Source organism: Crocodylus siamensis, chromosome 5 (genome assembly GCF_052110815.1).
Source record: "Crocodylus siamensis isolate JL-2025a chromosome 5, ASM5211081v1, whole genome shotgun sequence".
NCBI classification, from domain to species: Eukaryota; Metazoa; Chordata; order Crocodylia; family Crocodylidae; genus Crocodylus; species Crocodylus siamensis.
In genome coordinates this window covers 17008272-17035157 of record NC_143399.1, presented here as the reverse complement: position 1 = coordinate 17035157, position 26886 = coordinate 17008272, and the positions used below count along the sequence as shown (strand labels likewise).

General features: G+C 42.4%; 1 protein-coding gene across 4 annotated transcripts in view; it reads right to left on the bottom strand.

The window, feature by feature from the left end:
• LEPR (leptin receptor) overlaps positions 1–26886 on the bottom strand; it is an 82862-nt gene that overhangs the window by 38796 nt on the left and 17180 nt on the right. For all 4 annotated transcript variants that reach the window (XM_090049634.1, XM_090049637.1, XM_090049636.1 and 1 more), the window contains exons 3-7: positions 22777–23085; positions 20762–20879; positions 6721–6926; positions 4045–4184; positions 2765–2909 (exon numbers count right to left, since the gene is read on the bottom strand). In XM_090049634.1, the coding sequence (XP_089905760.1) occupies positions 2765–2909; positions 4045–4184; positions 6721–6926; positions 20762–20879; positions 22777–23085 (918 nt within the window). The remainder of the gene's footprint in view (positions 1–2764; positions 2910–4044; positions 4185–6720; positions 6927–20761; positions 20880–22776; positions 23086–26886) is intronic.

The following is a 26886-nucleotide window of genomic DNA, read 5'->3' as shown; positions in this document are numbered from 1 at the left end:
CCTGTTTAGTCTATGGCCAAATCTCCGAAGCAGCCGAATCTTTTCCAAAGATTTTCTGAATTGATTCAGATACTTCAAAGTGATTCAGAGCTTTTCACTGGTCTCCCTATTCAATTAAGATTCAGTCCCTGAATCAGGGCAAATGTCCTCCAAATTGAATTGGCTACTGAAGCTTCACGCATCCCTAATGTCTGTGTGTGTAAACACACGCACAAAACACACTTATTCACGTATATTAGATTTGAAATTTAGTAAAAAAGATGAATACAGTGAAGAAGGAAAGGTCTTCTGTATAACCTGTTTTGGGTCAGATGCAAAAAACTAAAAACATTATTAATTTTTTTGACCACCACTTTGACCATAAGATTGTTCTCTGCTTTTGGTGTGGCTCTGTAACCCTGAAATTAAACTGAAACATACAGAAAAAACAGTCATATACAGCAGAAGACTAGAGACTAAACAACAAGGGTCACTGAACCTTTAGTAACATCCATTCAAATGGAAGCACCCTAGGACATAAATGTAGCATCTGCCCAAGGCCACCACATTTTTGAGGGCTACACCATGGATGGAAAAAGTCTGGCCCATGGGCTGGATTGGGCCTGTGGTGGACTCCATTTCCTAGCAGCCCCTGCTCATGTCACTGTGGCGGGTTTATCTGGAGACCCCAGCAGCAGTGGGCCTGTGACAGTGCGGGGGCAGGGTTTCCACAGAGACTGGCTCCAGCAGCAAAGGAAGGGCACGTGGCTGGGCAGGGAGCTGCTCTGGAGCCAGGATCTTGTGGCTGTGACAACGTGGTCCAGAGCTGGGGCAGAACTGCAGTCTGCTGCCCACATGCCCCAGACAGGGGTGTGCAGGCAGTGGATCATGGCTCTGCCCTGGCTCCAAAGCACTCTGTCACTGCTGCAGGATTCCAGCCCTGGTCTTGGAGCAGCTCCCAGCCCTGACGCATACCCTGTTAGTGCTGCTTGGGCCAGTCTCCATGGAAAACCTAGCTCCTCGCTGCCCTCGCCTGCCATTACTGGGGTCTCCATGGAAACCAGTTCGCGCAATGCAGGCAGGGGCTGCTGGGAAATGGAGTCCGGCCACCAGCTGGATCCTCCATTTTGCCCACCCCTGGCCTAGGTTCTGTTAGCCAAACAACAGCTCATTTGATGGGGAACTGAGGCTGATCATACATGGGACACTGAAAGCCTATTAACAGAATGATCTCATACTAGCTTTTTTCATAAGGAAACCAGAACCAGAAAGTAAGGTCTATAAGCAGAGAAGAGTAGTGAAAGGATCTTAGACCCTGGGGTCGTGGACTTTACAATTCTGACTAAGTCCCAAATAATATCAAACAGTGTCAAGGAAAGTAGGGCAAGGAACAGTGGGAATGGTGTAGCTGTGATGGTCAAGGAGACAAGCAAGAAGAAAGGGCTTTTTTGGCAATATCTTTTATTGGAACAACTGTATAGTTGGGAGAAATGTTAGACAAGCTTTTGGGCACAAAATTCCATTATTCAGGTGACCCAAAAGCTTGTCTAAGAGCACTCTCAACTATACAGTTTGTCCAAAAAATACTTTGCTTCTCACAATGAAAGGGGAACTTTCTAGTGGTGCTTACCAGATTTGCCTAGATCTTTAAAGTTTAATTAATTTAGAAATTCCTTTGCAAAGTCTGTTTTTGGCTTCAACTATCATAAAGGAATTCAGAACTGGCCTTGCAGCTTGAGCAGCTTGTACTGCGGGGTCCTACTTCTGAAGACAGATATCACACAGAGACTGCATGCCCACAAACTGAGGCTAGAGGCTAAGAACTCACCCAAACAACAGAAAGCTAAAAAGTGAACAGATCCACTGTGGGGATCCAAAGCACAGCAACCCAATCCCACAATGGGGATCTCAAAGATATGCAATGGGATTATTAGAGGAAATATATGATATGACACCAGAATCTCCACTGGGCCAGGTATTACTTTACAAATGACAATATATTATCGTAAGATGTGTAGCCAAATCTTAGTGCACCCTTTAGAGAATTTACTATGCATGCTTTTTACCTAATCCACTGTAGTACAGGCAGTCCTTGATTTACAACATTTCGAGTTACAACATTTCGCACTTACAACATTTATAAATTGACACTATTTCAATTTTATGATGTCAGTTTTGACTTTACAACGCTTGATCCGATGCAATGCCACGCCTGCGAACAAGTTCGCTGCGTTGCTCATCTCCCTGGAGAACATCTGTCCAAACTTCCTTGGACATTTTCTTTAAGAAAGCAGACAAGACTCCAGAAAAACCTGCAGCCAAGACTCCTGAGAAGACTCCAGCCAAGAACCTTTCAAAAAGTCCAACCAAGAGCCTTTCAAAAAAGACCAGCAAAGTCACCTCAAAGAAGTCCTTCCAAATCAATGATTGCTATTTACAATATAAATACATTAATGTAGCTATATTACTCATCTATATTTGATTGAGTACAAAATTCTGGGGTATTTTTGGTGAAAAAAGGGTATTGGGGCTTGGTTCAGAAACTAATCCCCCATTTATAACGTTGTTTCTTATGAGAAAATTGGTTCCGAGTTACAACATTTTGACTTAAGATGCGGTTTTCAGGAACCAATTGTGTTCTAAGTCCAAGGACTGCCTGTATTTTGGATTATAATGGCTACTAAGTAAAGCACATTAAATAATAGATGCACACATGTATTCATTTCCACAAAATAAACAATTGCATTCCAAACAATGGCTATTTAAATGACTGTATATGATGTACCTTCTGTGTTTAAACTGTATGGTGTGCTCCACTCACTCCAGAATCCCAGACCATGAAGACGCTTGCACCGTACTTGAACTAAATATGAAGAACCAAGCAGCGTATCGTCTATGGTCAGGGAATTTTCTAAGACAGTCTTAACCACCTGTTAAGTTATCAGAAGCCATTATTATTTTATGACACTTCACAAGAATGGAGGAGTCAAAGGAACAAACAGAGTTTTAGTTTAAAAGAACTGTTTATTCAAAGTTTTAGTAAGTCACAAACCAGTAGAAAATAGTTACAATATTTAGTTGGGTTCTATTAAACATTTGATCCTCTTATATCAGAGATAGAAAAAGTGTGTGCTGTAATTATAATTCATTAATAAATACAACACACACACAAACTGAGTGAAAACCTAGCTCCAGTGAAGGTAAAGGAAACTTTGCTTTTAACTTCAAAAAGGCTAAAATCCTGCCCAGGAAGAGGGAGTAGCAGATATTAGTGGGTGTGTTGGTATGCAAGTAAATGGTACTTTGTTCCACATTAAAAGTCTGAGACTTCCAGGATTCCAGTCCTTTAACTCGTTCAGCAGAGACAAGTGCTTTGAATGCTGTAAGTTTCAAATTCAAAGCCCACTGCAGATTTCAGCAGGTTTGGTGAAACGGGAACTAGTAGCTGCCCTAGGCTAGGGACACAAGTTACACATAAACTGGTTTAAGTGATCAGACCCTGGTTTAAACCTGTAACAGAGGGTTAAACCAGAGACCTCAGGGGCAACAGGAAAAAGAAGCAAACTCACTTCCCAGGCTGTATTTATAATTTTTAGTTTATAGTTTGTCAGAGAAAGAACTGTTCTTGTTCAAGGTTTTATGAATTCAGTGCTACCACCTTCCCCCACCCTGACCCAGGCAGAGCATGGGCTGGGGCTGGCCATGCCCTCTGCTCCAGTAGTGAGGGTGGAAAAGCCTTGGAGTGGCTGGCTGGCATGTTCTAGTGCCCCCCAGCTTCTGGCTTCAGCCACTGCAGACATGTGGCTGCATTTCCTAAATCAAAAGTGAATGTGTTCATTTGCTTGTTGGTTCAAACTCTGCAGCTTAGCCTAACCTACACAGACTGAATCAATTCGGCCTTGGGCTTTTTGACTGTCTGTACTTAGCCCTAGAGAGTAATTCTTACATTAGCATCTCAGTAGATTTTTGACACTGTGGGATCTAGACCAAATGTTGTAGTCGATTTTGCTTAAATAAAGAATTAGATTTATTTCACCTTAAAGCAAGCAAAACAAATAGACTCACCTGCCAAGTATTTTGAGTAGAATTCACAGAAAATTTCACTTCATACTGAAGGGCATACAATGCTGGGCTGGACCAACAGATCTTTACCTGCCATTTGTCTGTCATTTCTAGCTGCAGGTTCAAAGGAGGCTCAGGCTTTACTGTACAAAAACATTAAAATGATTACTACACCCACTGCAGTGATTGTTGTCAGTGTGTGCCAGCTACAACATCTTTAGGACTTACCACTCAATCGGCAACTTCTCTCCAAACATGTTTCCAGAACTTCATCATCTACACTTCAAATACAGTTTCCATAGACAAAAGCAATGTGGTGTAATATTATTTGCAAGCTGTATTCTAACTAAAATATTTAAAAACCAAGCCATGTTTAGCTTAATTATTTAGGGATCACTTTCTGGCTTCACAAGGCCCTGATTTTATACAGCATAAATATTGGCTTAAGTGTTTTGCTAAAAATGGGTAGGGCAGATATTCCCAAACGCTGTCCTGCAGCACACTGGTGTGCTGCCAGAAATGGCGGCATTGGCCCTCTGCTGGGTCTGCCCCACATGGCAGGAACAGGCCCATGAACTAGACCCAGGCCATGACCAACAAATAAAGTGTGCCACAAATGTTAAGTGAGGGGGGAAAAAAGTGTCCCCCACATATCAAAAGCCAGAAAACACTGGGTTATGGGCTAGGTATATTGGCCAGGCTATTTGCTCATCTCCTAAATAAGCAGAAGCTCTCTTAGTATCTTAAACCACAGGCTTTGAATGTAGCCCTGTCCATTCTACCATAATTTCCTTATTACAGCCCTCCTGGATGGAAAGAAATACTGAAGATTTCACAAGGCTTCAACAGGGATAAAAAAGGACAAAGAGGAGAAAAAGTGGATGCTTAACCCAGAATGATAACTACACCAGTATAAAATTCACTCTCTCTTGAACAAAGTTAAGACGTTAGTATTCCACTTCTAGCTGTTACCAAATACATTTGTTTATCATTGTGCAATTAAAACAACTATGTCTAATTTCATCTTTCTAGGGCATAGTTTTGAAGGAAACCACTAAGTTTCTCTCACTCAGGACTACCACTTTTAGCAAATAATATTTAAGTAAATAGACAAGCATATGTATATCATCTAAAAACAAAGAACTTGCAAATTTTTTAAACAGGGATTCAGAAGGCCATCTTACACACGAAATTAAGTCCTACATTACGATCTGCATGGGCAGACCAAGCACAGAACTTGTGGGAAGCCGCCTTCTTTTAATAAGTTTCATTCAGGTGCGAATGTCCACCTGTGTGGATCAGATCACAGACTTGTGTCCTTAAAAGGCCATTTTCTGAGCAAGTGTCTCACTGAAGAATATCAGTGATAATTCTCAAGGAGTAAGACAGATACTCTTTGAGCTGAGTAAGGTTATCAATCTCTTATTCAACTTATCAAAGATATTGAACTTATTGAACTACTCAGGGCCAAACCTTAAATTCAGTAGTAGCCCTAACTGTTTGAACCTGACTGACTCTTGAAGGAAACAAACAGAAGCAAATGCTTCAAAGCAGCTTTAGCAAGCTTGAGTAGGTAATCTTGACATCAAAATTTCGTTATGGTAGCAAAGAAGCATTTCTTTTTAAAACAGGCTTCTTTGCTATAGTGTAATCTGAATGGTCACATGATTGGACTTAATGTTTCCACATTCTGTTGCCATGTGTTCTGTTGCTATGGCTCATGTGCGCAAACAACTCAACCTTAGCTAATATTCATCTTTTTATTTTAAAACTAATTATTCTTTTTATTGAGCTCACTGATTGCAGAGCACATTATTAAAATTATACATTTTTAAAATGCATCTAACTTTACTTATTATTCAGAGCATATTACATGAATTATATCTATGTCATTTTTAACATTGGCAGGTGCAGCTGTTTAACTGAAATTTGTTTCTGTGACATAATTAAACAGAAAGCAGCATACAGTGATCCATATAATCTACTCATCGTCCAAATAATTCATCCTAAAGGCTTTTAATTTTTTAATTATTTTTTTTTGCAAAGCATCAGTTAAAAAGGAAATTAATAAAACGCAACCCATGGGACCTAATTTCCTCCATTTTACTACAAGTTAGGTAATAAAAAGGACACAGCTAACCATTGCCATTGGATGCATGCACAGAGGGGCTCTCCACAAGCTGTCCTACCCTTCTCCATTCCAGGTGAGAAGGCAAGTGCCTCCAGGACACCTTCCCATTCCTAGATTTGCACTAGAAGGGAAACAAAACTAGCTGGGTCCAGAGAGCAAAAGTTACCCAAAGAATAAATGAAAGAGGCAAGGATTTCTCAGGGCGCTATCTTTTATTGGACTATGTAGCTGGGATAAAGTTAGACAAGCTTTGGAACGAAAGACAGTCTTTGGACCTCTGATTACAGGAACCAGGCACGGGATACTAAAAAACAGCAGAGTGGAGTGTCTGCTATCCCTGAGAATCTCTCACCCCCCACCTCCTCCCGCTGTTTTTCTACCTCCCTCCCCTTGCTTCTCACAAGTTCTGGACCACCACAGCTACAACATCACTCTTGAATAAGCACAGCCCTACCTATGGTTCTTGAAAGATTCATCCAGTAGCAAGAGGACATTTGATTATCAGTATCACTCTCTATAACAAAGGTGTACAATAAATCAACACTTACCGATATTTATGGGTGTGACCAACAGTAAAGGTGACCGAAGAGTTGTTGCACCATTTGTGATCTTTAACCATAAGATATAAGTGTAGCTGAGTTTCACTGAAGGTATGTGACATTCATACTTGTCATGTTCCTTGCTGGCACAGTGACTAACCATGTAATTGCCTTTTAGAGAACTTGTAGGTATGTCCTCCAATAACAAATCGGATCTACATTGGGAAAATATAACTGTTTAGAAAGCATTTCCTCAACAATCTTCTACACATGCTACCATATCCTACCTGTGTTTTGGATAAGACTTATTTGAAACAGAGAGGTTGCTCTGAAAACAGCAATATTCAAGCTCAGCAATAAAATAAAATATTCTACTTGAATCTCTACTACAGCAACCAGTGGTCCCCAGTACCGCCCCCCTTTCTTTTTTAAAAAGGTAGCAAAGCAATCTGATGAAACAGCATTATTGAGACTTGGCCCCTAGGAAAAATGGAATTACCAGACAGGATGAGACCTGTAGTCCAACTACTGCAGTGTCAGACAGTGGCCAGAACTAGATCCTTATGATAACAATACAAGGAATCCCGTGGTAAGCAGATACAGAATAATCTGCCACCTAATGGAGAACTCATCCTAATTTATAGTAGTTAGACACTGATTTAAACCAGGAGATATGAGCTTTTATATTACTTCAAAAACTGTTGTCATATTAACTGTTACAATACCCTGAATTAGGTTCAGGCTTTTGTGAAAAAAGCTACAAGATTTGATTTGTGTCCAGGTTGTAGCTGCAAAACATCCGATAAATATACTCCCAGAATTGTAATTGGTGTGCGAACCTACGTTTTATAAACTAAAGAAGTTGTGTTTACTTTGAAGGCACAACATGTTTGTTTCTTATATAATTTGACATATTTTCTTAGTAAAAAAATCTCATTCAAACCCAGGCATTACTACAGTTTCTTTTGGACCAACTCCTGGAAAATATCTAGTAACTAACTCTTTTATATTCTGTATTGTTTCCTTCTCAGAACTGAACCACAACACAAGAGACTATTTTTGGCTGAAGTTTCTAGATTTGATTTCATGCATTTTTCACATGGTTGGAACACTTTCCTTCAAACGGCCTAAGAATACTCTGTTACTACAAATACTTTTGAAAGAATGTATGGTTTAATAAAGCCCTCACAAGTTTTAAACACTGAACATAAACAAGTTGCCACAGATATATTAAGGAGAAATAATGATGTTTTCTAAATAAAACAGTATGATATGGATATCGTGTATTATGCAATAGAAAGGGCAGATGTATGGTGTCACATTAGAATTTAGGTTCAAATTAATTCAATTCTCTGAACCAAAAAGAATATTTAAAAAAAGAAGGCATTCTTAAAGTGTGATCGGTGTTCAATTGTACAAAGAAGAACATACACTTGCTTAATGTAATGAGTTGAATGGCACAAATCCGGTTGGCCAAACTTCTCCTGAGTTGCAAAACCAGGCGAGTTATACAAATGGAAACAATCACTGCCTTTTTATATCATGTAATTGTGCATTCTTTACTGGCTTTGCCACATTTTTTTGCCAAAAAACCTAATACTTTTGATAACTCTAAAATAGTTATTGTAAAGTATCCCCCCCACCCATAGATAATGTGACTTAATGTTATATTTAATCTAGGGGAGGGAAAGGCAATTCTATATTTTATGGAAAAATGTTCATTGTAGGAGTTTGGGGGTGTTTTTTAATGCAGCAAATACAAGTTGCTCAGGTGCTTGCAAAACTTCACATTCTGGAGCTGAGCGATTAGTCAGGAAAGCATGTATCTGTCACAGTGAATGCCATTATATGGCCTTGGTCCTGAAATGAAGATCTACTAACATGGATCTCTTATCAAACTAGGTTCTGACTTTGCTTTGCCCCACATATATTTATTTTATTTTGATTATATCAATATATACAATACCTTCCAGCAGCCATTTTCGAGGATGCTCCACTAAGCTTCTAGGAAATAGTGGGTGACTGAATCTTCTTCCTAAGCACTTGCAGTATTGAGGAATTGTCAAATGATTTATGAATATTCAGTGCTATTATCTGTCAGTATAGACAGTCATCTGGCATTTTTTGCCAGAGTTCAATGATACAGCAGTAGGGCTGTGCAAAATTTCGCCACCAGTTATATTCTGACGCTGTTTTGACCTGTTTTGAGGCAAAACAAAACAGAAATGGTCGAAACAGCCTCGAAAGAAAATGAGGCAAGTCAAAATGTTTCGCTGTTTCAATGCTGTTTTCACATTTTGCCCATAGGCTTTAATGGGGAAGGTCAAAACAGCCTATAATGTTGTCTTTTCTGGCCAGATTTGGATAGAACTTGCAGAAATGGTAGCTCCTTCTGAAGGCATAATGCATGCCAAGTTTCAAGAAAATAGGTGCAGGTAGTTCAGAGGAACTGCACCCCAAAATCCTGAAAGCAAAACTCACATCACGTGTACGTGTTAAGCCGCAGCAAGGTCAAAACTGCAGGCATACTAGCCCCTGCTGAGGCCACAAAGCCTGCCAAGTTTCAAGGACGTAGGTACAGGGGTTTGGGGGAAACGGCACCTCAAGCTGCAGACAAGCAAAACTCATGACATAGATGATCCTGTGTGTGTTAAGGCACAGCAGGCTGAAACCTGTAGGGGTAGTGGCCCCTGCTGTGGCCACAAAGACTGCCAGATGTTGAAGAGATAGGAGCAGGGGTTCTGGGGCTCTGCACCTCTGGCTGCTGATAGGCAAAACTCGTGACATGGGTGCTTGTGCAACTGTGTCTGTCTTGGGGCACAGGGGAGGGGAAACTACTGCAGGCCTGGCTGCTAGGCCTTGCTGCAGCCACTAAGCCTGCCAGCTGTCAAGGAGATCGGTGTAGGGGGGGTCTGGGGCCCTGCACCCCTAGCTGCTGACAGACAAAACTCATGACATAGGTACTTGTGCAACTGGCTGTGTCTGTCTTGGGGCAGTTGATTGTCTGTATTGATTATTTCCTCTCCTTAGTCTGTAATTTTGTAGGTGTTAATCCATGCTTGTTAAGTCATTATGTAGTAACTAGGAACTGTGTATGGTGCTGGTCCCTGAGCGAATCATGATTAATTGGCAACTGGTAACACAATAGCTTAGCAGCCAGGCCTACAGTAGTTCCCACCCCCCCCAACCAATGCCCCAAGGTAGACACAGTTGCACAAGCACCCATGTCACGAGTTTTTCTTGTCCACAGCTTGAGGTGCAGTTTTCCAGCAGGGGTCACCACCCCTGCAGCTTTCATCCTGCTGTGCCTTAACACACACAGGATCATCTGTTATGAGTTTTGCTTGTCCGCAGCTTGAGGTGCAGTTTCTCCAAACCCCCTGCACCTATCTTCTTGAAACTTGGCACAAATCGTGTTCTCAGAAGGGGCTACCATTCATAGATTTCATAGACATTAGGGCTGGAAGGGACCTCGGGAGATCATCGAGTCCAGCCCCCTACCCAAAGGGCAGGAAGTCAGCTGGGGTCATAGGATCCCAGCAAGATAAGCATCCAATTTACATTCTGGCAAGTTTTATCCAAATCAGAAATGACAAAGTTATAGCCTGTTTCAACCTTCCCCATTATATACTATGGGCAAAATGTTTCAACGGAACAAAACAGAACAGCCATTCTGACTCGAAACAGAAGTCCAAACGAAACGCTGTTCCGTTGAAACGTCAAAATGCTGGCCAAAACAAAACGCTTCTGTTTTGCACAGCCCTACACAGCAGTTATGTAAGTCTAAGCTGGAGATACTTTCCAGTCTGAGCATCCAGTGCTGGAGTTACTTGTAACATTTTTGTTATTCTGTTTTTTTGCCTTGCTTCTTCCCTGTATTATATTTCTTTTAAAACTTCAGAAAAAAATTCCTTTTAAATTACTGCTTGTCTACTCTTATTACTCATACATTTCATAATTATTCTCCTAAACAATCCATAACAAATTAACAACAATGCATAATTGAACTCCAGATCTGACACAGTTTATATGGCTTATAAAATTATTTTCCATTGTTAATATGTTTCAAAATGTAATGATATATCTTTTATAAAAATAGCAAGCCATAATAATATACAATTGAGGCATACCTAGATTATTTACCTTTTGTGCACACGGAGAGCCAATACAACGAATATAGCATAAGAATTATAATCCAACATTTATGGCCTACAGTACAATTTTTACCCCACATCCCCACAGATCAAAGACTTGAACCAAAGATCATTCGAGTTACTACAGTCTTTCCTATAACTTCATTTGGGACCTAATGCAAAATCCATTAAATATAATTACACTAGATACAATTAGGAAATCAAATAATTGTTGGACATTGAACGAGCTCTTTGAATTTATGAGTGGGCTCTCACCTTGCTGTTCACTAGGGATGGGTCAAAACTAGAGCTCTGAATACAGTACCCTTCAAAATCCATGAAGGTTCAAGCCTATATTCCTTAACTGATGACATGCCAATGGCTACAAGTCAGATTTAAAATTGAACGGGTCCCTGTTTCCAGGGATGGTTTCTTTGTGGCCACCATTTCCAAATAAAAATAGTTGGCAAATCATGAAATCAGTTGCGAGACAAACTGATCTCACAAGGTTTCCTTTATTCCGGGACAAAATATTAAAGCAGTAGTTCCAGAATGTTCTGGCTAATTAAACACAAACCCTGATGATTTGGGTCTCAAACCCAAAACCCAAATACCACCTCCCACATCTAACCTTTTCCAGATCTAACCACCATATTTCTAGCTCAGGGATAATCTATAGGTATGAGCTATTGGTAATACCATTCTTATGCATCGTTGTTTTGTTTTTCAGATGATGATGTGTTACAATAATAGCATTCCTTACAAAGTTTCTGAGTTTTATTTTATGCAGTTTATCTGAAGTGGACTTGTTCAAAGAAGCAACACTCTCCCCATTCTAAATTGCTAAATTTAGATTTTTAGTCACAAACTGACATGCTTCAGCATATATGCTACAGACATAATGGGTTCTTCCTTTGTTCAGTAAAATGTTTTACTTGGAAGGCCAATTCTTCAGAAGTAAACAGACATGGTTTATTTCTCCCAACCACTTCAATTTTTTCATTTGTTTTCTGGCTATAATGACATCATAGGAATACAAAAGTTTCCAGAACGGTGAGTCCAGATAGACTTCCTTAGCTGGCATCTCACCGCCTTTCCAGGTAAGCACCTGTAGCTATGTGGAAAAAGTGGAAAAGAAGTATGGGCAAAATTTGGTAGAAAGCAGCAAGCTGGAAATTTGAACTTTATATCAAACTCACAGGATACCAGGAGAAGCCCAACTAAAGAATCTCTACAAGAAAAAAGGTTTAAAATTCTCCAAGAAGCCAAAATTTAACAGTACAATGAAGTTAACAGTTTACATAAGGAAAGGATTTGTATCTGTATCCAGAGGACACAACAAAGAGAATATGGAAAATGTCTGCACTATTTTTATGAAAGCGTACCTGGTTGTTTCCTCATTTGCTATTGTACTGTTAGCTACCAAGATTGAAAGGGTTACTTCCTTCAAGGGACAGAGACATGTGGGACTCACAGATGCATAACAGCTGATACAAAAGCACTATCAAGGACTTTCTGAATACAAAAGGAACTATCTTGGAGATACAGTGGAAGAGCAATAGCTGGATATTGGCTTTAAGTTACCAGCAGCCAAAAGAGGCATAATGTGACAGCAGCATGATTTAGAGCTGGAAACAAAGGAGCAAGTTGTGAAAAGATGGGGAAGAAATGAAATCCCAGATGTTCTGGCTAGAAGCACATAACACTGCCATCATGGACATGCATGCAAACTTGGCTTTTTCAAAGGAACGAATCCTGCACACTGTGCTCCCGGTGCCTAATAAAATCCATCTTATTTTGATAAGGCTTTTCTGCCTCACTAAGGAGCAGCTGATGGTTGCATAATTCCTGAGTGGGGTAACTCACTGACCAGGAGATCAGTGTTCTCTTGGACCCAGCTGGGAGAGCTTCAATAAGGAAAAGGTGTGCTAAAACCAGGCCCCAGGGTTCAGGGTAGTGGAGCTGCAAGACTCATCTTTTTAATAGTAGGAGGCAAGAGCACAGAAAATCCTGTGGGTCTGTGACACACTGCCAACCAAAGAGTAAATCTGTAGTCAGCGTGCCAGGATTCATCTGTGAAGTCCCAGTCCTTGCTGGTATGAACATTTCGCCCAGGATATAGTCAATTAAAACCCATATACCTTCAAGAATCATAACACTCCTTCAAAATACACAGTTGGAATCCAGATCATTCACTTGCCACAGGAAAACAGCAACACTTAATGTAGATAAAACGGAGAAATTAACTAGAGTTAAAAACAAACTTTCTCTTCCCAAGAAAGTTCCACCCTGAGAAGTAAAGGCGGTTCTTGGACAGCCATTTAAATTCCCTCTCATTATCTGTGTCAGATTTTCTCCTACATCGTATCTCCAACATTATATATTCATAATCCCATACAATTCATCTCTGTACTTCAGACCCATTCTGTTATGAACAGTAGGAAGCACTTTCTGTTCAGAGCTATTTCACATCACTACAATCCGAGTGGGGGAATCAAAATATTTTTTTAATGCTTGAGTTATTGAGGGCCATATGTGAGCTATTGTTTTGTTATAGATTCCTCAAGGCCATTAATTTCATCACTCCCTGGCCTAAGTACAAGAATCCTGGCGTTTGATCCTAGATTGCTTTCCAGTCTTCCAAGAGAGAAATAAATGCCAGGAAAGCATATTTTAAAACTGGGACTCTTTTCAGAGTAGTTGGGACTTTGTGGAAAATGTTAAGATATCAGCAAGCCAAGAGGGGAAGCTGCCTCTTTACCAAAATATGAAATAAACAAGTCAGTTGTTCCTTGGGATCATAAGAGCTTTGTAAGAAAACTAGTCATCATTTTTCTTCTGGAAGAAAACAAGAGTTACTGCCAAACATGGAATGCTAAATGATTTTGCTTTATAATAATAAAAGCAGCAACAATTGCAAAAATATGATCTTGTAGTTTTACTATCATTGCTTTTACCAAAAGTTTATGTATGTATGTATAAAGTATGGACCATTTATGCAAAGAGAAATGCCCTTTCTTAATGAAAAGATAGTAAAACTAGGATAAAATAAAGCTCCATTATAACTGTCCTGATATTTTATAAAAGAAATCATCTGGGATCCTCTTTTAACAAGTTAGGAGACATGAGCAACCTTACATACCACATGGGAGCAGAGAAAAATTAAATAAAAGCCAGCCATATGCATTATCAGATCAATAAATACACAGAAGATATTCTATGGGTGAGGTTACACAATCAGACCACACTAAGAGCACTTAATTAGGTGTCCACAGTACACCTAATTAACAAGTGCCTTCTAGGTGTCTTAAAGTGATGATGCTTGAAGTGAGGATTGTCTTTAAATAGTGCTACCTTGAATTACCTTAACAACTTCTGGCTGCTCCACTGGTGGAGCCAGCAGCTCCACGTGTACCCAGATCAGGCCCATGTCCACCTGCCCCCCCACAGCTGCCCAGCAGCTCCTACTCCCTCCACCTCATTCCCCTTTCCCCTGCCGGAAGTGACTGGACAATCACTAGGGAGGAGCTGGTGGGTGAGCAGGCAGCCTCAGGCTCCAGCTGGGGCACGCAAGCTAGTTCCAGGAGCACAGAGGCAGCACAGGCTGGAGGGAGCCTGGGAGCAGGAAGAAAAGGGAAACCACCTCCCTGCTGCCACGGATGCTCTCAAGCTGATCAGGGCAGCAGGAGGGTAATCCAGGTGGCAGGGTGCGGGGGTGTGGATCAGGATGAAAAGAGGGCAATCAGGGCAGAGGAGTTGATCCAAGAAGCACAATTGGAGGCATGATCAGGGAATAGTCGGGATGTTTGAGGAATGATTCAAGCAGCACAAGAGGGTCCCTACCCACCTTGCCTCCTTCCCCTCTCCTTCCCCAGTCTATACTGTGACTAGAGTGCCAGAGAGAGGGACAGGTCAGAGAGAGGGACAGGCTACAACCCTCCTCCCCATCCTTCCAGTGGCAGGTTTGAGAGGTCCCCATTAGAGAGTATAAACCTTTAACATGAGACTGCTCACAGCACCTGCTAACTTTAACACAGCCTAACACTGCTTAGTAACTACACGCTTAGATGAGCGCACTGAAATCAGAGCAGCAAAAAAAAGGCTCAAGCATGAAATCACTTTCTTTCCCATCTTCTTGACCAGCACACAGCAGCTCCAAAGAACTGATTAAAATATTCAGAAATTTCTAAATAACTATTAAACACACAGGAAATTATAGCAACATAGTCATTATGACAAATTTTGCAGAGATGCTTTAGAGAAAACATCCCTCTTCCAGAGAATTATAACACTAAATATAAAGGTGAACAAGGCAAGCAAGCTGTTTACTTACATTTAGGATGTATCTATGCTCAATAGGGATGCATCGCTATGTACCTGAACCTGAAGCAGCCAAAAAGTCAGCATGAGAGCTCATATTACTACCAGGGGTTACAGTTGGGCTTTTCTAATGCATCCTGAAGCCCAGGCTGCTATTGGTAGACGAGCCTGCTAGATTAACACTAGGTTAATTGTGCATTCACGTTCTGCAATCCCACTTCCAACCACCATGTGGACATACCTTCACATACAGCTTGGTGGGATACCGTACCCTCAGAGAATGAACATATCAGCGGTAAGCTTGTATAATTTGGACGTGTGTGCACTGGTTTACATAGGGAGTTTGGGGTAGAAAACAGAAGTCTCCTTAATCACAGTTTTAACTAAGAATACAATGGCTGGCTGAGAAAGATCAAATTTGAACTAATAATACCACAGAAAATCATCCACATACACACACACAACATGGCTAGAATTTGAACCTGCAATTTTTAGGAGGTTTGAAATAACAAAAGTGATACACAGGTTACTATGTTATCCCTGCCAACTTGGATGTTTCTACATAATGCTTTCATTGGGGTGGAACACAAAGAAGTGTTTTTTTGTTTCTAACATGCCTACGCATAATAATTATGTCTATACAGGATGGCATAAAGTCTTCAGTGTGCACACAGGATTTCTGTTTTTAAGCTCTCATTTGAAAGTTACACACAGAGTAAATGGTAGTGTTAGAGTGATGTTGTAGCTGTGATGGTCCAGGAATGATCAGAACCTGATGAAGAATGCCCCCCTTCCACCGGGTGTACGCCGCCTTTTTGGCAGTCAGGCATTCCTGGCCACCCTTGGTGAGCCAGGGGGGCTTTTGGGCACTCCTGCCCCCCTTGCTTTTTGTTGGGATGGTCACCCCTTCGGCCCTGAGTATCGTCTCCTTAAGGAATGACCACTCATCTTGGGCACTGAGTTCCCCTCATTCAAAACCTTGTCTAACTTTGTTTTTGTTCCAGCCCTTGAGCTTGTCCAATAAAAGTTAATCACCCCAAAAAATCCTTGTCTCACACAAAATAAATATATTGATTAAATCTGTCTTGAGAAAATGAACAGCTTTTACAACCTGGCTAGAATTTGAACCTGTAACTCTAAGGAGGTTAGAAATGGCAAAACTGATGCACAGGTCACTAAATTATCCCTACCAACTTGGATGTTTCTACATAATGATTTGGGGTGGAACATGAGGAAGTGCTGTTTTGTTTCCAACATGACTATGCATAATAATTATAGAGATACAGAAAGCATAATGAGTGTTTGGTTTTAGAGTATTTAGTGGCAATAAAAAAGATTTGCCTTTACTACCAGTTACAACAGTTGCTTCCCAGTCTGAGTACAGAGAAAAACTGATATCTGGTATCTGTGGACCAGTGCTGACTTTTTAAATAAGGACCACTACATATACATCTTGACTGCTCTATTGTTTTCCTAGAATTTGTCATTTGTATTATGGCAGCACCATGATGCCCCAGGTAATACTGGGGTCCAATTGAGTAAATATATAGTAACAGGTTGTCCCTGCCCTAAAAAGTTCATTTTAAAGAAAAAGATGGAAATGAACCACTTAGAGAGTGGTGGTGGACGGGTCACATTCGACCTAGAGGGAAGCGAACAGTGGAGTCCCACAAGGCTCGGTCCTTGGGCCCACACTGTTCTATTTCTTTATTAGTGACTTGGACAAGAGGGTGAAAAGCACCCTGTTTAAATTCGCAGACAACACCAAGATTTGGGGTGAGGTGAGCACACTAAAACGGAGGGACAGGATGCAGCTGGACCTGGACAGGTTACAGGGGTGGGCAAATGAGAATACTGGAAAGTGTAGGGTGCTGCACTTGGGCAGTAAGAACCAGCAGCATACCTGCAGGCTGAGGAACTCCCTTCTTGAAAGCACAGAGGCAGAAAGAGATCTTGGAGTCCTTATCAATTCCGAGACGAACATGGGCTGCCAATGTGAGGACACAATAACCGCACCTTGTCGCGCATTCACAGATGCATCTCGAGCAGGGCCAAGGACGTGATACCCCCCCGCCTTTATGCAGCACTGGTCAGGCCGCAGTTGGAGTACTGCATCCAGTTCTGGGCACTGCATTTCAGGAGGGATGTAGACAGCATTTAGAGGGTCCAGAGGAGGGCCACCCGCATGATCCAGGGACAGCAGGGCAGACCCTATGAGGAGAGGCTACAGGACCTGAACCTGTTCAGCCTTCACAAGAGAAGGCTGAGAGAGGACCTGGTGGCCGTCAATAAACTTACTAGGGGGGGACCAGTGGGGAGTACCTCCTGGAGTAACAAGGAATAACAGCCATAACTTGTTAGAGAGTACATTCAGACTAGGCATTAGAAAGCACTACTTCAGTCAGGGCAGCTAGAATCTGGAACCAACTTCCAAGGGAAGTAGTGCTGGCTCCTACCTTGGGGGTCTTTAAGAGGAGGCTAGATGATTACCTGGCTGGGGTCATTTTAACCCAGTTTTTTCTCCTGCCCAGGGCAGGGGGTCGGACTAGAAGATCTGCAAGGTCCCTTCCAACCCTACATCTATGAATCTATGAACATTTATCATCCCCATTGTACAAATGACAAGCACAGAGATCAAATGACACACAGGCAAAGCAAGGATCTGAACCCAAATCTTCCAAATCCAATCTAATTAACCACAAGACCAATGTTCCTTTCTATTGGTGGCGGACGCTCCCTCACTGCAAGATCGCTGTACGTGAGTTGGTGTGCCTGCTCCCACACAGATGGGCTTGGTCCACTTAGGAGCCCCTCAGCCAGTCCATAAATGGGTTCGAGTGCCAGCTGGCTTTGTTCCCTTGGGAGCCCTCATACCACCAACAATAATCCTTGCCTAAAACAGCAAACAAACCAGCAAAAGAAAACCTTTGGCCTTTCTTCAGATGGCAGGCAAGAGCCCTTAATTCTGGCCCTTCCTAGAAGCAAGCTCTTCTGAGCTTCAGTCTGCCTCCTGGCCACAGTTGCCCTTCTCCAGCTTGAGCTACCTGCTCTCTCTGCCCTTGGGTTTTTAACTGCCAACTAGTCACTCACTGCTGAGTTGCTGTCTGCTCCACTTAAAGGGCGAGATCACACTGCTACAGTAATCCAACAAGCTAAAACAGCAGCCTAGCAGCAGCAGGACCTTCATTAAAGAAGCACATATTTCCTTACACAGATGTTAACCCCAGTATTCTATACAAGTTGAAATTAAAAGGAAAGCAGAAAATAGAAAATCCATCAGGGTTGAATGCCATGCAATTCAACAGTTGCACATGGAGAGCAAGATACTCTTGAAATGTAAACTCATACACTTATCACTGAATTATCCTTTCATTTAATGCATAAACATATTAAAGAGGCACCTTTCTCAAGTTCCAGGTCATTAAAATCTGCTACCTTTCAAACAAATATTTAGAACAGTCTTTAATATTATTTTTATGTCTATTGCTTCTAGGAGTGCAAACAGTAGTTGCCTTTATACCATAAAAACGTTTATGGAGGCACAAGTTTCAAGCAAACTTTTTGCACCCCAGTTGCCCCAAAATGCTTGTGCAATGAAATCTGGTTTGTGATGCCTTACGGGGTGGATGCCTGTTTGCTTATTGTGTGCCCTGGGAATTCTCCTGCAGGGTCAGAGTACAACAGCATGAAATGTGTGCCCAGGTATCTGAGGCCATTGTGCCATAGGGTTGGGCCGCTAACACTCCTGGGGTTTCAGAGGGAAGCAGAGGAACAGCAACCTCGGTGTCATCTGTTTCTACTGCTCAATCACATCAGCTCTGCCAGAACACATTCTAGCACAGATGCTGCTGCAACAAAAACAACATCTGTTTTTACCCTCAGAGGCATATCAAAAATGTTAGATTCTATCAAATAAGACAGGATCTGGGTTTTTTGTTTCCCACTGAAAAACGGTAAAACACGGATTTCCCCCTTTTAACTGAGAAAAACATGGATTTTTCATTTTAATGGAAAAATGCAGATTTTCTTCTTTTCCAAAGAGCTCTCTGCAGGCTGGCAGAGTTCCAGTCTTCAAGGGGCTGGGGGGAGCAAGAGGACGGTGGTCAGGCAGGGGATGCTCACACATGCACATGGCTGCCGGGGAACCTGAAGAGCAGCTCCTGCAGATAAGTCTGGTGGGTGAAGGAGGGACAGAGGCTTCCATAGGGAGGGAGGGGCAGGGGAGGAGGGACGGGCTCCCCACTGCTGTGTGCACTCCTGAGAGAGGCAAGGGGGCACATGCCCTCCAGATCTGTGTGTGCAGCAGGGGCAGGATGCCTGTTGTGGGCTCAGGCATCCTTCCCTGGTGCCCTTCCCCCTGGGGCCTCTGCAGCCCAGTGGAGGGAACCCAGCACAGTAAGGCAGAGCAGGGCCAGACAGGGAAGCTCCTTGCTGCTGCAAGTCCTGTGCCACCATGGCAAGGTGCCCCCTGCCCTCTTGGCAGCAGCAGGAGAAGCGGTGCAGAGTTGTGTCCCTCACTGTTTCTGGGCAGGCAGGGGGCACGTTGCCAGGGCAGCACAAGACTTGCACTGGCAAGGAACTACCCTGCCTGGCCCTGCTCTGTCTTACCACACTGGGTCCTGCCCGTTAGGCTGTGGAGGCCCTAGGGGGAGGGCATCAGAGTGGGGAGCCCTGAGCCCTCAGCAGGTAGCTCACACCTGCGCTCCCACAGTGCTGCTGTGGGGGATAGGGGAATGCAGACCTGGGTCCCTGGCCCCATAGTCCTGGCAGCTGGTAACCCCCGCTGGCAGGGCTTGGGGATGGGCTGCTGCATTTGGGGAGTGAGGGGTGCCAGCAGGGCCTGGGGACTGTTGCGGAGAGTAAGGGGCACCAGCAGCGGTGAAGCGCTGTGGGTGGGGAGATAGGGGCACCAGCAGGAGTGGGGGGGCTGGGGGTGAGGTGTGAGGGGTTTGGACTTGCATCCTAGTGAGCAAAGGAAGCTGGAGGAGCTCTGATTTCACAGAAGAGGGGCAGGAAATTGCATGTGGCGGTGGTGGAGGCCACTGCTACCAGCCACCACCCTGCACCACTGCCACCACCACTTGCAAGCCCAAATAACCAGAATCCCCCTTTACCCCACTCATGCCGGATAAAAAGCTTTTACTGTACCATGATAAATTACTGCGACACACAACAGAATAGGTGTAAACTAAAGCAGACAGGACTACAGTCAAGTTTAAGTATAAAAAGAATTAAGGGTTGCAAAAATAAATATATTGATGCAAAGCATCTTTGACTTAGCCAAAACAAAATAAGCAGTTTCATAAATATGAGGAAAGGACAAAAAGAGAAAAGAAATTTCATCTTACCCATATACCATTTAAACACTGAAACATATATGACAATACCTTGCTGTCCTAGGTAAAAATGATCTTAAAACAAACAGGCCAACAGTCAAAATGGATATTTTACCCACTATAAGACTTAATGCTATCGAAACGTTACAGATGAGAAATACTATTTTTGAACTGTAAAACTGTGGCATGTTTACTTGTGCTTTAGGAAATCCTTTCACTTCTACCGCTGACAATGGCAAACTTAATACATTTCGTACTTACAGAGCATATAAAAGATGAACCTTCAAATCACCATTCACATGCAACTTAGACAATTTCAAGATACAGACTAGCTGTTCCAGATCTCCTTTAGTCCAACATTCAGTGTTCCAGCTCAAATCTAAACAGGAAGAAAGACTTTAATGCTTTCTAAAGCACACTGAAACCTAAAACATTTGAAAAGCTAAAATAAATCCACCAATACAACATTTACTTGATTCCAAGATGAGGTTTTCCCCCCCATTTAACATGGTCAGGGAAAGCCCCTCATCCTGGAATAAAGTATGAGGCAGTGGAGGCAGGAGGCAGCGGGATGACAGGCAGCTGCTTCGACTCTAGCTTTGGCTCCGTCCACAGCCCTGGGTTGGGGCCAGAGCCGCAGCTGCTGCCTGCCTGCCCCACCCCCCACCTCTGCACCCCTGCCTTTCCCACCAGAACAGCTTCTGGCCATTTCCCCCCACATTTTTCCTCCCACTGCAGTTTCTCCCCGCCCCCCCGCCCCTTATTCCCCTTCCAACCCCTCGTCCTTGCTCTGGCACCAGTAGGCTCCGTACCCACTTAGGTGTGGAGCCAGCACCCCTGCTATGGGGCCAAACCCCAGGCTGGAGCAGGGACAGAGCCTATTGGCACTGGAGAAAGGTTGGGGGGGTGGAAGGACATGAGGGGGGCAGAGGCTGTCGTGGGGGAAGAGTGGGGATAGGCACTAGGGAGGTTAAGTGAGGTGGGTGGGGGAAAGCATCAGAGGTCAAGCTGCCTGGCCCCTACCCCCCACTGCCTCCTTCCCAACTGTTCCCTCCTCCTGTCCCCCCCCACACTGACTTCCCTACCACCTGCCGCACTACCACTGCCTTCCCCACTGCAGAGGTGGGGATGATTTTAAGACACTCCTCCAATAATTAGATTCTATACATGAATGATGTATATATCATTTATAAATTTTTCATGTATAAAATCTAATTACTGGGGGGTCATCTTAAATTCAGGGTCAGCTTGGATTCAGGTCAATACAGTATTTTTAACCATCAATGTACTTGCTGGGCCGGACAGAAACAACAGGAAGTGAAAAAGAAAAAAACTGACATTTTCCCATCTGCAGTTACGTCTGGGCCTCATCCCTGCAAATTTTAGGAAGGGGCCTTCTTGAGTTTAAATGAATTTATAGAAAGCACATGCATATATGTAGTGTTTTAAAGATTAACATCTTAGCCATGATCTGCCTGGCAATTACTCACTATATTGTTCAGATACAAAGAAGGACATAATTAAGGTCAATTACAAAAAGTTCTGCTTACCAGTACAAATGGAGAGAGGTAGGAAAGGGTGTGTGTGGGTCTGTGTGTGTGGGTCTGTGTGTGTGTGTGTAAGTTTCTGTCATTCGCCAGTTTTTTTTGTTACAGCTCTACCAACCAGTATAAGGTATGAGAAAGCAACAAAATTCTTATGGTTATACTTTACAAAATGACTTATTTAACAAAGAAGGCCATGTTGGATGGATTAAATTCCTACCCTACTGAAATCAAAGCTAATTTTGCCACTGACTTCATTATCATTATTTTTTTTATTGCAGTCTCTCTGAAGCAAAGATTTTCCTTCATGCTTGTACAGGACCCAATACAAATGGAAAAAAGTAATTAATAAAGGACAGATGTTGGGTGAGGAGGGAAAACGCACTTTACCAGAAGCAGCAATGCATTAGTTCAACCTGGCTCCACAGCATCTGTATAGATCAGGTGCTTCAGTGGGGCTTCCTGGCATTTTTAGCTAGTAGCTGATTCAATCAGCTATTAGATAAACGTGCCATAAAAGCCCGGCTGAAGCACCTGATCTATACAGATGTTGGGTGAGCCAAGTCCAACTAACATGATGCCTCTTCTGGGCATGTGCTGGGTTTGGCACGGGGCACATGGCATTTTAAGTAAAATGCCATTTTTTTAAATGTCTGTAAGCGGCCAAAATGCTTGAAAAATGAAGAAACTGTGAGGTCCAAATTCCTTTAAATACTTACATTACAAACCTACCTGTGTGAAGAGAAGCTAAGACACTTATTTCTGTAGAAATAAAACTCTTTGTTTCCATGCTTGGTTTGTACAAAGAACAATTTATGTTTATATCATTCCAAAGGCAGCAAAGAAAACTCTGTTCAGTCACCCCCACCACTGGGTTGGTATCAGCCATTCCACAGCCCCCATTCAAACAGGAGTTGGTCTCTACAGCTCCAGAAGGCACTGGTATGATAGACGTCTCATCTGGTGACATGCAAGGTAACGTAAAGCTCCAAGGAGGAATATGATGTACTAAACAATGAGCAACTGACACTTGAAGAAAGTCTGAAAATAAAGAATATGAAAGAAGAATATGAAATCAAGGAAACCAATTACTCTACTTCATCCTTGATGAAAATAAAGTGAATGTTGTTATACGAAAACTTTTTTAATATTAAACATTTTTTGCAGAACCAATCTCCAAGAGCCAATGTCCTCTGCATTGGTGTGGATGTTTCTGTTGAATTAGGCAAGTGATTTTAAACCAGTGTACCAGGGCACCATGGAGTACTTTGAGATTCTTTCAAGGGTGCCACACAACATTAGCACTGTTAGGTGAGCAAACATAATTTGTATGATAAACCCAGAAATTTCACATACGAATCCCTAGTGTTAAAACCATTCTGACCTGCAACAGAATACAACAGAAACATTGCTCTATTATTTTTCTATAGCCAAAAAAAACAAGTGGAAACTAATAGGAGTTAGCGTTTTCTGAGAGGTGCCTCAAGGCTATTGAAGAGTGCCTCCATTTAAAAAGGTTAAGAACCACTGACTTAGGCTCTCAAGACTTTCATATGCCTCATATTCGACTGAGTGACCCTCCTATCCTTCTTACCCTCCCCAAATTAATGAGCCAAACTTTTTATTTTCTAAATCTTAGAAAATTTTTGTCTGGCTTTAACTGGCATAAACTCACTGAAATTCAAAAATATTAATCAAGGATCAAAATCAAACAAATTACACCATTTTCATACCAGGAGTGAATTTAGCCCAAGATCTGAGTGCACACAAATTTGGGGGAATTCAAATCTAAACCTAGGTTTGCACTTTACAACTATTTTCTGGACATCTCCAAAATTAGGGTTGTTCATAAGCCTTATTTTATCATTTTGGCACAACCCACTGAAATATTTTGTTACAACAAAACAGACACTATTTATTATCCTTGATTAATATATTTTACATTAATACACTACTGGATAAGTTTAAAAGAATCTTCCAGGAGCATTTTCTGAGAAATGAAATGTAGAAAGAGAGTAAAATTATCTGTCTAATTTAGGGTTTTATTTCCAGGGAACTATGCAACTTTGTTTTGGCAATGATGAGCAAATTCCTCCTGTAAATAGCTTACTGTAAACAGTGCTGTGGCAAGGAAGTTTGGCGCTCAGGGCAAAGCGCACGGTGGCACCCCACCTTCATTGTGCATGCAGATCCAGGGGGAAGACGCCTTCCCTGTGGTTGCCTGGGAGTGCACGCAATGGCAGGAGCTGCCCTCCCCTTGTCCCCATGCCCCCTCCAAATGAGCCGCTCATGGCTCCATCCCGTGCCCCACCCCAGCTGGGCACTGCCTGCTGGCACCTCTTCGCTTTGGCACCCAGGACAGTCGCCCCACTCACCCCCCTCCTTGCTACGGCACTGACCAAAAATATTGGATTAATACCCATAATGAAAATAATTATTGAAATATATGCGGTTCATTTTTGCACATTCTTGCTTTTAGCAAGAATACTGTAAATGTTACCAGAGGTGTTCACGTCAGGTGCCCAGGGAAGCAGGATGCATGGAGCTAGTGGTGACTACTGGATACCGCTGTGCCACTGGTGCGATTGGGGGTGGGGGCTGCAGCAGCAGACGTTAGTTCTGCATTCCCCACCCCTGACAAGTTAGCACTCAAGGCTGCTGACCCAGTTCCACCACTGTTACATTTTGTTAAAATTCTTGTTCTGCATTCTCCAAACAAATTCCAAAACAGCAAAAATATGAGCTGCTGAGAATTTTTTTTACAGACACAACTCAGTTGCTAAGGAAAACTGAATAGTAAATCACCAGACAGTGAAAGATTATTTTCTATGCTTGTCAAGAGTAGTTAAATGTTACTACTTTAGTATCTATGTTCAGTTTATTTTATAAATACATGTTATGATCACTGAATCCCTGATAAGTTCTGTTCTTTCTTTCTTTCTCTCTCTCTCATTTAACAAGGCAGAGTCTTTGTCTTGTTAAACATAAGCTTCATTAGGGTTACTGGTTCCATATGGAGGATATGGTTGACTGAACAGCATATTAGTGCCTAATCCATGATGAAAAAAAAAAAGAGTGACATGATTGCCTGTGGGGCAGAACATCTAGTTCATTTTGCAGCTGAGTCTGGAAAGGAATTGCAGTTTGCTTCATATAGCTGTTGAAGAGCATATCGCTGTAAACACATGAAACTAAATCCCAGCACACATCCCATTGTTCATTTTTCATGAAAATGTAAATGTTATGAATGGCAAAAATACAATTATAATACACGAATTATTAATATTCAGGTTAAGAGGTGGAGGTTCAACTGTCTGCAAGTTCTCTGCTGAGACTGTCATGAAGGTGCTAGCTTGTAAAATGGACTTGTATTCCCTTGGAATTTGACGGAGATCACCCTTAAGTGAGATTGAGTGTTTTACTGCCAAATAAACAAAATACAAGGAAAAAAATAAATAAATCTGTTCTCCAGCATGTACCAAATTAACATTTACTTCTTACTTCTAAAAAACAAAAATAAAAGGTCTTTATATTCTCTGATTAGCTGAATACCCAGTAGAAGGATTCAGTATGTGAAGGTCTTGGTATTTAAGTGCAAACATAGATAAATAGGAAATCAGAGCAAATTATTGCTCCCATTGAACCAATATAAACGCTGCCTTTGATTTCAATAGAGATTGTTGATCCACTTCCTCAACTCAGATGGGTCTACCTCACTCCTGGTCAAAGCCCAGCCCACCCAGCTGGGCCAGCCCTCTGTCCACTTTGCTTCCTGTTGACTGAAAAGACCAGAGGTCAGCTGAACCCTCTCTGATGGCACCTTACTAGACAGGCCATCCCCACCACTGCCCATCTCTCCAGTTGCCAACAACGAGCGATGGCCCCATACCCCGCTGTCTGTCCCCATGTCCAATGTGACCAGCATTGGGGTCTGCTTTGAGATCCTGAATAGGAAGGCACTGTACATATGTACAAAACACATCATGCCAGTGACCTTGCTGCCCACCCTGACATGACATGTAGGCAGCACCCAGAAGCAGCAACACTAGACCAAGCCTACCCAGCCTGGTGTACCCTGTATGACCTGCCCATCACCAAGACTTGGAAATTTTCAGTGGCAGCTGCTGCACAGGGCCCTGGCCAGCACTACATTTGTCCATTATTTAAACCCAGCAGTGTTGGTGGCATGCCCTTTCTGTGAAGAGGAGGTGGAGGAAACTCTCTTCCATGACTTCCTCAGCTGTTCCCATCTGTGGCCATTCTGCTGCCCTCAGCACCCTTTGGCATGCTGGCCTTGGACTTCTCTGAGACAGTTTACATTTTCTCCATCTCATACCAAACAGCAGATAGGAGTGTGATCTGCCTGAGCTATTCGCTGCTGCACCAGGCCAAGATAGCAAATCTGAAAAACTGCAGAAAGTGGCTCTCAAAACCCAACTCCAACACCACCCTACAAATCTTCAGCTTCTTTTCCGGGCACGTCTCATTTTAGTTTGGATACTTCACTTTATAACAGAATGTGGACCAGTTTGTGTCATGCCAAGACACCAAGGGGGCACACCTCAAAGTGGATAGTTTATCCTATGTGTGGAACCCCATGAAAGGTGTTAGAAGGGAAGCAAGTTGTAATCTCTGGTTCTTTGAGAGTTTTGTTACTAACAAGCTTTTCATGCTCAGCCTCTCAGGGGCCCACACACTTTGTACTTTCACCTTTTGTTTTTAACTTTTTTATAATACAGGGTTTAAAAAAATCTTTTGCACATACATACATACATACTTGGTGTTGTCAGGATAACAGCTCAAATTGCCCCAAAACTTCTAACCTTTATAGAGTTAGTTGTA